At 34.0% G+C, this 13,435-nt stretch overlaps 1 protein-coding gene across 19 annotated transcripts in view; it reads right to left on the reverse strand.

The window, feature by feature from the left end:
* Positions 1 to 13,435, reverse strand: part of LOC126892901 (MAP/microtubule affinity-regulating kinase 3-like) — a 592,659-nt gene that overhangs the window by 225,090 nt on the left and 354,134 nt on the right. For 17 of the 19 annotated variants that reach the window (XM_050662736.1, XM_050662738.1, XM_050662739.1 and 14 more), the window contains exon 2: positions 9,052 to 10,125. In XM_050662736.1, the coding sequence (XP_050518693.1) occupies positions 9,052 to 10,116 (1,065 nt within the window). In that variant the 5' untranslated portion in view covers positions 10,117 to 10,125. Of the gene's footprint in view, positions 1 to 9,051; positions 10,146 to 13,435 lie in introns of those variants that run through there. The other 2 variants (XM_050662745.1, XM_050662737.1) reach the window with 2 other exon arrangements.

Below are 13,435 nucleotides of genomic sequence, written 5' to 3' on the forward strand. Positions count from 1 at the left end.
AAGACGTTGGGCAAAATATGTACATGAATACCTTCCAGTAAATGATCGTATAATAAAAATAACCCTAAACGCTAAACCAGTCAAAATGCACATTATACAGGTATATACGCCAACATCCGAAGCGACAGAAGATATAGTAGAAGAAACATACCATCTGATACATGAAACCATCTCTAATATACCTAAGAAAAAACCAATGATGATAACCAATGATGATGATAATAGGAGATTGGAACGCAAAAATAGGAAGAACGAAAGTAGATGAACATTTGAAAGGAACGATAGGTGAGCATGGCTTAGGTGAGCGAAATGACAGAGGTGAACGGCTCCTTTAATTTGCCAACAATATGGATCTTAGTATAGTAAACACAATGTTTAAACATTATCCGCGAAGATTATCAACATGGTCTTCGCCTGGAGGACGATAAATAGATTATATTCTTATCACTAAACGATAGCTCTGTAACCAATGTGAAGACAAAACCAGCTGCAGACTGTGGTTCGGACCATAAAATACTACAAGCAGAATTTCGCATTAAGTTGCACAGTAAAACAATTGCAAAAAAAGACAAAAATTGGTTTCAAAACACCCGGAAAAGTTTAGAGAGGCACTAGCAAAAGCTGACCTACCAGTGATTACCGGAGACCCTGACAAAACGTGGGAATACACAAAGAAGTTGATCACCGAAGCCATCAACAACACAAATCCCAAAGAAAAAATAGATAGGAAAAAACATTGGATGACTGAAGAAACTCTCAACCTTGTAGAAGAAAGATGAAAACTTAGAAGCAGCACGTCAAATTCAATACACAAAGAAATAGAGATAAGCACCATAAATACAACTATACAACACTTGTGCAGAAGGGACAAAAATAATTATATAAAAAGCATATGTGAACAACTAGAGGAACATGCTGACCGCCAAGAATCTAGAGAACTTTTCTCCAAAGTCAAATATCTAGCGAGAGAATTCAAACAACAGACACAGATCATCAAAGATAATAGTGGAAATACCATAACAAACCCAGACGGTATCGCAGAGGTGTGGAAACAATATTGTGAAATACTATTCTCTAACAACGACCCAGACCATAATACAGAGAAAAGAAGTTATGAAAAAGAACCTCAAATGTTGAAATCTGAAATTGAGTCGGCAATAAAAAAGCTAAAATGTAGAAAAGCACAAGGAGAGGATGGAATAACAGCTGAAATACTCAAAGAAATGGGAGAATTAGGGACGGAAGTAATGCTTAGAATTTGCAATGAGATCTGGAATACCGGAAAGTGGCCAAATGACTGGGGTAAACTCACGTTTATTCCCATATACAAAAAAAGGTTCTCCGACAGATTGCAGTAATTACCGTACAGTAGCGTTGATATCTCACGCGAGCAAAGTACTTCTAACAATAATCAATGAAAGATTAAAATCCATTCTCTTACCGCAAATTCCACAAGAACAATGCGGATTCGTCCCAGGTAGGGGAACAAGAGAACACATTCTTAATATTCGTCAAATTATCGAAAAATCTCGAGAGTTTAACATAGAAACATATTTGTGCTTTGTTGACTACTCCAAGGCCTTCGATAACGTAAAATGGGATAAAATGTGGCATATACTTAGAGAAATGGGTACGCCAGAACATCTAATCTATCTATTACAAGCACTTTATGTAAATAACACCGCTAATGTAAGAGTTAATATTGTGGTTTCGAAAAACTTCAAATTAAAATCTGGAGTGCGGCAGGGATGTATAATATCCCCCATTCTATTCAATATACAATATAGTGAACACATTATGCGTCAAGTTTTTGAGGAATGGCAAGGTGGAGCAACGATAGGAGGAAGAAAAATAAAAAACCTACGTTATGCTGATGACACTGTTATATTGGCGTCTTTACCAGAAGAACTGGAAGAAATTATGAATAGGCTAGGAACGGTGAGTACCGAATATGGCTTGAAAATAAATATACAGAAAACCAAAGTAATGATCATCGATAGAATCAGAGACAACCAACCGGAGATAAGAGACTTGACAGGTTACGAAGTGGTCAGACAATTTAATTACTTAGGCTCCGTTATTACTAACAGTGGATGATGCGAAGACGAGATCCGTAGGCGCATCATAATGGCCAGATCGGCAACAGCCAAACTCACAAAAATATGGAAGAATACTGACATTACAAAAAACACAAAATTACGCCTTGTTCGAGCGTTAATATTTCCTATCGCCACCTACGCTTCAGAGACTTTGACCATCAAAAAGGCAGATTCAAAACGTATAATGGCATTTGAAATGTGGGTCTACCGGAGAATGTTGCGCATACCATGGACCGCTCATCGCACAAATAATTCAATATTAGCCGAACTTAACATAAAAACTAGACCCAGCACAACTAGTAACCAAAATATACTGAGATATTTTGGACATATAACTAGAAGAAGGAAAGGCATGGAACGAATGATAGTTGAAGGCAACGTAGAGGGCAGAAGATCCAGAGGAAGATTTCCATTACGATGGTCGGACCAAATACGGGACATGACTGGTTACTCGCTCTCCGAAGCAAAACAACCCGCACAGGAGAGAGGATTGGATAGAAATAGTCAAACGACTTACATGACGCCACTACATCCTTACGAAGGAGAACAGATAGAGGAGGAGGACCTTGAAGCAGTCAGTTTATAATTTCTCTGATGTTTGGATTAAAGGGCTTAAGTCAGAATTTCGCAACAATAATTTCTTGATGCCTTCTTTGTCATGCGTCTTGTTTTGATGCCTTGAAGCGTCTACTACTGCACCCCATTCAAATCATCCGATAGCTTCCTCTTAGTCTAAAATTGTCCCACTCTAACCACCGTATTTACGTAAAATACATAGACTAAATTACTGTGTAAAATATTCGTCAAAAAATCCATTACTGCAATTACGTTCATGGTCAAAGCAATTAAACTCTTGAAAATATTCATTCAAACATCTAGAACAGTGGTTCCCAACCTTTTATGTCTGGCGACCCACCTTCTGATATTTTTTCATATTCGCGACCCATCCCTCACCCATGATGATAATATATACAATATCTACGTTATTCAGCTACTGTAAGAGAAAAGCTGCGACCCATCTGAAACCTGTCCGCGACCCACTAGTGGGTCGAGACCCACCGGTTGGGAAACGCTGATCTAGAATCTAGAATATTTAAAAATTGATGATGCAAATTATTTCAGAATAACAGAATAACGAAAAATCTAATATCTACATGGTTTTAGTTTTATAGTCACGAAATATATGATTTATTTTAATAAATTAGATAAATATGGTCGTTTATGGACAATTTTATTTCATTAAAATATCTACGTATGTTTCATTAACCGCAAAAAAGTAAATAATGTTTTTATTTTCATAAATAATGTTTTTATGGAAAAATTAAGAGCTTGATACTAACAACTTACATATTTCGAGATGCTATAGAAGACGAGCACCCAGTAAGGCAATGACATGTATTTTTATATCCTTTCTGTATACCATACACACAAACACAACCACCCCGCAAAACATGCTCAGTCTACATGCCGGTGACACAGCAATAGAAGTGAGAAGTCGGGATCCAAACCTAGCGAGAAGATGCCTACAAGGTACTCTAAATCAGTTCAAAGATTCTAACCAAGAAACTCTAAAAAGCTACAAAGAAACTCTAAGAAACTACAAATGATTTCCGTCTTAAAAGGTTAGTGAAATGTCTCCTTCAAAATAGACGCTTCTAAGTAACGCTCCAGGCCAAGAACAGTCGGTGGAGGGACCAAAAAATAGACTCCCACAGGGAAGTGTCCTCGTGTCGATATACAACATATACACCAACAACCAACCTATAAATCAACAAACAAGACAATTTATTTACGCTGATGGTACAGCTGTGGCAGCTCAGAGAAGAACCTTCCACGAAGTCAAAGTAAAACTAACAAATGCCCTAGGAGACTCAACACTTTACTATGATGAAAGCCATCTGAAACTCAATTACTTACTCAAAAACCCAAGCGTGTTCATTTCTACCTTAGAAACAAGCATGCCAGAAGGACACTGAAGGTGGAATGACGTGGCAGGTGCTAGAACACAAAGAGATGAAAAAAAAACCTCGGCGTACATCTGGATAGAACTCTGTCTTATCGACACCACTGTCAAGATGTCAAGAAAAAGTAAGTGCCAGAAATAATATCATTCGCATACTAACTAATACAAAATGGGAGCACAACCACACACTCTCCGCACTTCTGCAGTAGCATTAAATTTTTCGACCGCGGAGTTTGGAGCACCAGAGTGGGCAAACTCTGCTCGCGCTAAAAACGTCGACGTGGCTCTAAATAAAACAGTTCCTATAACAGGGCAGGATAGGTATCGGTTTCAGTGTTGCCTGAAAACTTGTTTCAGTTGTTTCAGGCAACACTGAAAAAAATAGCTATAGAAGGGGTCTAGCCCATAGTTAGAATCGCCTCACCACCTATCAGAAGACAGGTCACGTCAGAGTTAGAACGAAAGAACCAGGATACGGATCTAAGACACCGCTTGTATATACAGATCAAAGACTAGGTCAAGTAGACTAAGCTCTCGGAAAAGCTTTCTGAAAAAATCAAGATCCATACCCGAAGCGCCAGAGAAGCGTCAGCTATCACAACACATTTTTCTCCCTCAGAGGACATGGCTGCTGGACGCAATTTGCCGTAACCGATATGGAAAAAGCTAAACAGACCAAGAACCGGCGTCTCACGTTGTGCTAGTACCCTGTAAAAGTGGGGATACCAGGGGGACGATATCTGCACCTGTAACGCACTCAGAATAGTCACCATCTACATTATGAACAAATATGAAAGAAGACCTGCACAGAAAAATACCTAATTTTAGCAAATGATGGGGCCATCTATGTGGCCTTAATGAAACATCTTGATAGATGAATTACTTGGAGAAACCACATCTCCAATAATCGAAAACAACTTGGATTAAAATTAAGACAACTTTACTGGCTATTTGGAAGAAGATCTGAGGTATCTCTAGAAAATAAATGATTAGTGAATAAAGTACTTACAAAAATCATCTGGACCCACGAAACGTAATTGTACGGGTGTGTAAGCGAATATTGTAATATTGATATTGATATTCTGCACAGGTTCCAATCGAAGGTCCTTAGGCAGATTATTAATGCACCATACTACGTCCCTAACGAAGTCACATGGTGATCTTTTAGTAGCGAAGATATAAAAAGACAGTTAGTAGAAGACCCAAATTCTAGTTCGGTAAACCTATTGGACAACAGCAACGGAGTGGGAAGACTTAAATTAAAAGACATAAACCCTTGGACGTAACAGATAGATTTAATAAGTAAATTGTCTAGATTCTAGATCTAGAATATACGCCAGGGAAAAAGGGCAAAAATATACCATGTTCGGGACACTTAAGCAGCCAGGTTGCAAATGGGTTTTTTTGGGTACTATATACCTAATACATTTTAAATACAAAAATGCCCATCACAGTTCGGACGAGAATTTTAGTTATTAACAAATAAGGGTCAAAAATGGCAGTTTTTTCGTTTAAATCGCTACAGGTAAAAATAGGGTAATTAAATATCGTATTTATAGTATTCTTCTTTTAGTAGATGAGCCAAGGCTTAAAATGGCAGTTTTTTAATTTTGGTCCGATCATTTGTTGCTTCGGAAATTGAAAAATAAAACTAAAATTTCGAAAATAAAAAAATTGCTATAACTTTTGCGAAAATGACTAAGATTTTCATATTGGACGAAAAGTTGAGTCAAACAGTCCACATAATGCACAAAAAATTTTAAGACGATTCGTCAATTACTTTAAATTTTCTTCAATTTGTTTATCCCAAAGAGTTTTTTTCGCAATGTTATTGTTCAGAAAATAATAATGATATAGCAATTCTGTGGAAACAATATGAAAGAAGAATAGTCATATTTGCAAAGTATTTAAAAAACATTAAAAAGTCATTTGTATCATTCCGAAAACATTTTACTAAAGTAGTCATTTTTGGCTTATAAACAATTTGAATACCTTTGTTAATATTGACTGTAGGCTAAAACTACAATGAGATTTGAAAAGGTGGTATTTTTACACAAATTTTTGCTTAACTTAAACTTTTTGGCTAAGTTAATTACGGTAAAAGTTAGCCATTTTTTTTATTTAATTGACGGCTACTTTGTTTATAACAATTAAGCAACCTAGCTAGCGCCATTTTGAAGGTATATAGTTTATGTGAAAAAGTTTGAGTAAACTTTGAACTTCAATAGAGTGGTTAATAAAGCTTTAAAAATGACGTCCTAACGAAATCGATTCGTGGTTGGTGGAGGGGAATTATTAAAATCCGTGCACTCAAAAAATGAAACTGATTCTTCAAACATATGCTGCGATTAATATCTCCGGAGCTTGTTGGTGGATTTTTATCATATTAAATTGTATGTACTCGAAGTCTTATAGAGTACGTTATGTATACATATCCTCACCTAACATTACAAAATGTTAGGGGGAGCCCCCCTTATCACTCAGGGATATGAAAAATATATTACGACCTATTCTAAGACCTACCGAATATACATATATAATTTCATAAATATGGGTCGAGCGGTCTTGGAGGAGTATGGCAACTAACACTGTGACAGGAGAATTTTATAGATGTAAATATATAGATGGCTATTAACAAATAGGGGTTGGTGATAGAAGAGTGAAAATTAAGTGTTGTATGTAGTTTTTAGTTATACATCATATAAAATTAAGATAGACAATTTTGTCCAAAAATATAAAAAAATGTCAGGGGTAACCTCCCTTATAACGTACGGGTCTTAAAAATAGATTAAAACCTATTCTTAGTCCTATATGATATAGGTGTAAAATTTCATAAAAATCGGCCAAGCCATTTCGGAGTAATATGGTAACTAACACCGTTACAGGAGAATTTTATGTATACAGAAGTAACTGTGAATTAAATAATAAAAGTGGCTAACTTTGACCGTAATTAACCTTAGTGAAAAGTTTTTTTTAATTCGTGTAAACATACCAACTTTTGAAATCCCAAAGTAGATTTACTTTACAGTCAATAACAAAGTTATTCAATATTGTTTATAAGACAAAAATGACTCTACTTTAATAAAATGTTTTCGGAGTGATAAAAACGACTTTTATTGATTTTTTTTAATACTTTGAAGATATAACTATTTTTCTTTCATGTGGTTTCCACAGAATTGCTATATAATGATTATTTTCTGAACAATAACATTGCGAAAAAAAAACTCTTCGGGATAAACAAATTGAATAAAATTTAAACTAATTGACGAATCGTCTTAAATTTTTTTGTGCATTATACGGACTGTTTGACTCAACTTTTCGTGCAATATGATAATCCTAAGATCATTTTCGCAAAAGTTATAGCAAATTTTTTATTTTCGAAATTTTAGTTTTATTTTGCAATTTCCGAAGCAACAAATGATTGGACCAAAATTCAAAAACTGTCATTTTAAACCTTGGCTCATCTACTAAAAGAGGAATACTATAAGTACGATATTTAATTACCTTATTTTTACCTGTAGCGATTTAAACGAAAAAACTGCCATTTTTGACACTTATTTGTTAATAACTAAAATTCTCGTCCGAACTGTGACGGGCATTTTTGTATTTAAAATGTATTAGGTATATAGTACCCAAAAAACCCATTTGCAACCTAGCTGCTCAAGTGTCCCGACAAAAACCTTATTTCGCTGGACTAATATAAGAATTTTTTTTAAACATTAACTTTAGTTAAATTTAATAAGGAAGGTACCAGCACTGTCATCTTAATCTTAATCTTAAGGTAATTTTGGCTCATGTCTTCTGTGATTGAATTATCAAATTTGATTATTGACCGAACAGGACAGATTGCAAATCTTTAAAATTCTACAGAAATATCTGAATCCGCAAAGGTCACTCAGGTAGCAAATCAAGGAGAGGGGACTTCACTTGAACGCATTGGTTCAACAAGTAAAGATCCATTTAAAATGCATTGTGCACGAAATCAGTGGCTTTGCGACATTGCCAGATAAAATCGTTCGAATATTTGTTTATTTAGAATAGGTACATTTAATATTTTTTAAATAAACAAGAATATTACAAATGTCGTGAAAAATAGGACACTACGTGCAAAATCCCGTGAAATTATACACAATATTTCAAAATTTACGCAGGAGGAAGCAGAAATAGCTATTTGTATAACAAGGGAGGAAAGTGTTACTTTTCCTCCCGAGAATGAAGTTTACTGCCCGACGCGTAGCGGAGGGCAGTAATCATTCAAGGGAGGAAAAGGCACTTTACTCCCATGTTATGCATATGGTTTTTCCACCTTCCTCAAATATCAAATAATTTTTTCATTTTTACTTAACTTATTTATGTAACTAACCAACAAAATTTATTAAAACTGAAACTAACAAGGAGGTACAATATAACTGTCAACTGTCAAATATAAGTCAAATTATTAATGTAAACATTGTTAAATCAAAATAAAAATTTACTGTTTTTTACGATTCTGCAAAATACAGGGTGTTTTATAAATAAACGTTAAAATATATAGATACTTACATAATAGCAAATAGATACTGTACAGGGCGTCAATAAGTTATATTTCATGAATGAAATACCGTAACCTCACTTTTACTTTTCCTCCCTAGGGAGGAAAAATATTTTCCTCCCTAGGGAGGAAAAGTACAACTTTGCTCCCTACAATCAGGTCCGGAAAAGTATACTTTCGGTAGAGGTAGGTGGAAAAAAATTTTACTGTGAAACAGTAAATATCCGAAAAACCTTTGAAACTACATTGATCTGACAATGTTGCGTAAATAAAGTTTTTCGATCTTTTTGACCTTGGAAGTTTCAGATATTTCTGTACTTGTACATGGAAAATAAAAAAAATAATTGTAGTTGTTGTTTCTAAGTGTAAAATGTCTATTTGTCTGACTGGAGAATCTATTGCAAGTGGCTGAATGAATATAATCTCTGTGCCATTAAAAAAATCTGATAAAAACTTACTTTTCGTGAGGTACGATCCCTAGAGGTCCTTGTCGACGACTTTTTCGCGTTGGTCAAACTTTTGTTTTGAGCATCGGAAGCCGTCCTGCTTAAAGGCTGCTGCACAGGTTTCGCTTTCTCGTTCGTATCCGTACTCTTCCTTTCCTTGGCACCTCTGTTAAAATGCTGATGATGTTTCTCGTTCTCCTCTTCTTTGAGTCCTTTGGCGGGCAAATCTTCGACTTCACTGGCGTGTTTGATCGGGTTGAGGATGTGCTCTTGAGATTTGAGTTGGTCTTCCGACGCATCCAATGGTTTCGTTTGTTTCTTAGGGGACTGTTCGAAAGGAGCCGCGGCTTTCTTGGCCTTTTCGGCAGGCTTGGGGCCGAATTTTTTGACTAGTTCTTCGAATTTTTTCAAGTTTTGTTCCTTCTTTTCGTGTTCGTCTAATTTGCTAATGATACTCTCAACGTTTTCTAGATGCGATAAAGTATTATCGAAGTGGTTGTTGTTATTAGTGATTATATTGTTGTTGTTGTTTCCGTTGAGTATCGCGCTTAGAGCTACAGGTGGAGGTTTCTTGGGAGGGAATCCTGGAGGTGCTCTGATTTGATTAGGACTAGAAGGTGGAACGTTTGTGTTGACGCTGTAAACGTTGACGTTCCTCTTCTGCCACTTGGTGGTGTTCGGTGAACTTAGTGGCAATGGGGGTTGGTTCGGCTTGTGGGTACCCTCCGGTACGTGCTTGAATCCTATTAAAGCATTCTCTTGTTTATTTAGGTCATTGGTAGCGTTGCTACTTTTCTTACCTACTGTAAGCTTCATTTTCTCCGTGGTCAGTTTTGACACCGCGGTAGGGGAGTCTTCGGGCTTCCCCCCTTTTGACACTTTACGGTAGTGTTCCATGGTATCGCGACACTTAGCACTTAAGGGGAATTTTTCTTCGTCGGGCACTTCATGCGAAAAAATGTCTTTGTAACGATCGGAGTATTTGCCGGCGTTCGTTATCTTTTCTCTTCTGTCTTTCAACATTAGCATGCCGATGTCATGGTGGTTGGTCTTCCAGGGACTAACGCCTTCGCTCATTATTCAATTCTGTTTGGACAAAGAATAGGTTTTAGTTGGTTGGAAGAAGAATCGAAGCGGTTCCCAGCTGAACATAAGCTCAAGCAATTTTACCTAGACATTGACACGCACATAGAAACAGAGAGGACGATACTATGACAATTTTGGCGTTCAAACCTTGGAAGACAAAATATGTGTTTGTAGTGAAATAGTCTTTTCAAATTTCTACTCAAAAAACAAATAAAGTATTATCTAAACTTTGTGAAAATTTTTTTACACTATTTCTTGTTGAGACTATTTTTCAATATTCAGCATCTTATCTTTTTTGTATTCTAATCTTTATAAAAAAAATTATTTTATAATTCTATAGACTGCATTATCCATTAAAATGATTATATTTTTTCAACATGTACAAACAGACTAAGCGGTATCTGTTTTGTGTTGGGTAAATCGTATATGAGTCTATTTCTTGGACAATTCAAAAGGAGTGCTAAATTTTTTAATAAAAAAAAAATTGCGGAAAAAATGAAAAATTCAATTATTTTTCTTCCTTTCGTTGCTAGATTTTGATAGCTAGGTATGCATTTAAAAAAATCTGTGACGACAAAAATGTTAAGAAATTAAATATCCTACAAAATAGAATTGATTGCGAAAATTGAAAAAAGAATTATTATTATTTCAAAATCAGCAAAAACCATTGGCGGGTATTGAGAAAAATAATGTAAACAGTATACAGTTGTTTAAAAAAATTCCTAGGCTCTACTATTCAAGTATATTTATCAAGTATATAGTTTTATAATATATCAAGTATTTAAAACTTTTTTTGTTGCCTCTACATAATTTTGAAAATTAGTCACTTTTTTTAAACACTTACACTGTTACTAATAAACCAAGTATAAAAGTTATACTGAGAATAAATCAGGTATAGGCAAAATCACTACCAATAAACATGGAATAACTTAGATATAGGTTATACTGGGTATAAGAATTTAGTCCAAGTTTATACCGACCCACACCCTTGTTTAAGTCTGGTATAACCTATTTTATGATTGTCAATGTCATCAGAGGCAAAAATATATTATCTTTTGATTTGTTTTGTGAGTAATTATATAATAAAAAAATGTGTTAAACGGGTGTTGCGGCTGTCGAAGAAGTTGATAATTTAATTAACATGATAGAAAATACACGAAAAAGGAAACTTCTCAAAGATAGTATAAATCCCTTTTCACAATACACTGATAAGGAATTCAGAATTAAACATCGGTTTTTAAAAGATGGTTTAAAGTTTTTAGAAAGCTTAATAGGTGATTCCCTTATTTGAATTTGATATTGCATGAAAAGTTGAGTCAAACATTCCATATAATGCACAAAAAAATTCAAGATGATTCGTCAATTAGTTTAAATTTTATTCAATTTGTTTTCCCCTAGGAACTTTTTTGCGATGTTATTGTTCAGAAAATAATAATGATACAACAATTTTGTGGAAACTATGAAAGAAGACTGGTATTTTAAATGTACCTATTTAAAAAAATCAATAAAATCTCATTTTGATAATTCCGAAAACATTTCGCCTAGTTTAATTTGGTTTGTTAGTTACAAAGAAAAATCAAAATTGACATATTTGACACAATATATCGTTGTTCTATGTATTTGAGCAGAAGATTGCAACGTTGCCGAACTATTATTTCGGAATAAAGTGGGAATACTTATATCTAACTTATACCGAGTTTATTAGTAACGAATTATTTTCGTACTATATCTACCTTATACTTAGCATAACTATTCGAGATATAAGTACGGAATAACCTTAGAATACGAGTGTTTTATTAGTAACAGTGTAAGATTGTAAACTATTTTGCGAAAACTACTTGATTGATTATGCTGAAATTTTGTGTAGTGGTTTTTTTATAGAAGAAAGACTTTCTGGCTTTTAGAAGGTTCTATATGGCATGTAAATATGTACCTGAAAAAGATTATGGAAAAAACGTTGATTGTTGACACTTTTTTAATGTTTTCTGCTAATTTTGCAATAATAATTAATATTTTTTCAAGTTGCGATAAATACTAGCTTGTACAAAATTTAAGTGCAAAACTTTTTTCTCTTTACAATTTTTTTCTAAAATGCATAGCTGTCGAAATATATCAACAAAACAGACAAAAACATTAAATTTTTCAAATCCTTTTCATAAATTGTTTAATAAAAAATTTAGCCCCTATTTTTAAGTGTACGCAGAGTGAAATTATCAGTAGTAATTGCACAAGAGCTCTGAAATTATTGAATTTTTCCCGAGTGACACTTTGACAGTTTTAATTTCACGAGCCGAAGGCGAGTGAAATTATGTCAAAGTGTCACGAGAGCAAAAATTCTATATTAATTTCAGAGGTCAAATGCAATTTGTTGCGATTATTTCATGAATAAAACTGTTCAAAACAAAAATTTTATTGTAATGTATTTATGTAAGTACCATTAAAAACACAGTTTTTATAAATATTTGACGATTGAAAGTCATCACTTTTATAATTTTTAAAACATTAATTGTCATTAATGTCACTGAATGTATTTTTTCGTAGCAACGAAGGGCATCTGACGTAATATACTTAAGGACGGGAGATTATCAAAAATTATCGATTTAATTCAGATTTCTGTATCTTTCTATTGGTCAGAATCTCCTATGAATGAAATAATCATTTCTAATAATATTTCCAAGCGATTAAAGCAAAAAAAAAATAGGATCATGTACGATTTACCCAGATGAGGGTGTTTTAGAACAGATACGCCTAGACTATATTTTTTTAAATAAAAACGCAATATTATATACTTAGTTAAAGATATTAATTTTTAATTATTTTTCTTGGAAAACTGTCTGATTAGAATTTAGTAAACCCGTAAATTTTTATTTATGCAATTTTTTGTAAATAGTAAAGCAACTAGTAGTTTTTAACAATTAAAAAAGTTATTAAACAAGTTTATTACAACGCAAGATCGCTTTGCATTTTCTTTATAATTTGCATCGATCATAACATCCTTTTCCTTTTAATGACAGCTGGTGACAGGTACCGCATACATAATGTGGTTTTGGTAACATACTAGAGACCCCACAGAATATATTATTGAAGATGAAAAATATTTTTCTGTTTATATACATTGTATCCCAACATAAATCATTGGAAGCTAATGGTAAATTAATTTATGTATATGTATACAATATATCATATATTTCACCAATATATCGAACACTGGGTGTTCAAAAGGTGATCAAAATTAAAGACTCCAAATAATAAGGAAGAGAAGGACAAATATAAAACAACAAAGATAGTCGAAGGCTTCTACAAAACCCAG

This window comes from Diabrotica virgifera, chromosome 9 (assembly GCF_917563875.1).
Source record: "Diabrotica virgifera virgifera chromosome 9, PGI_DIABVI_V3a".
Classification (NCBI taxonomy): domain Eukaryota; kingdom Metazoa; phylum Arthropoda; class Insecta; order Coleoptera; family Chrysomelidae; genus Diabrotica; species Diabrotica virgifera.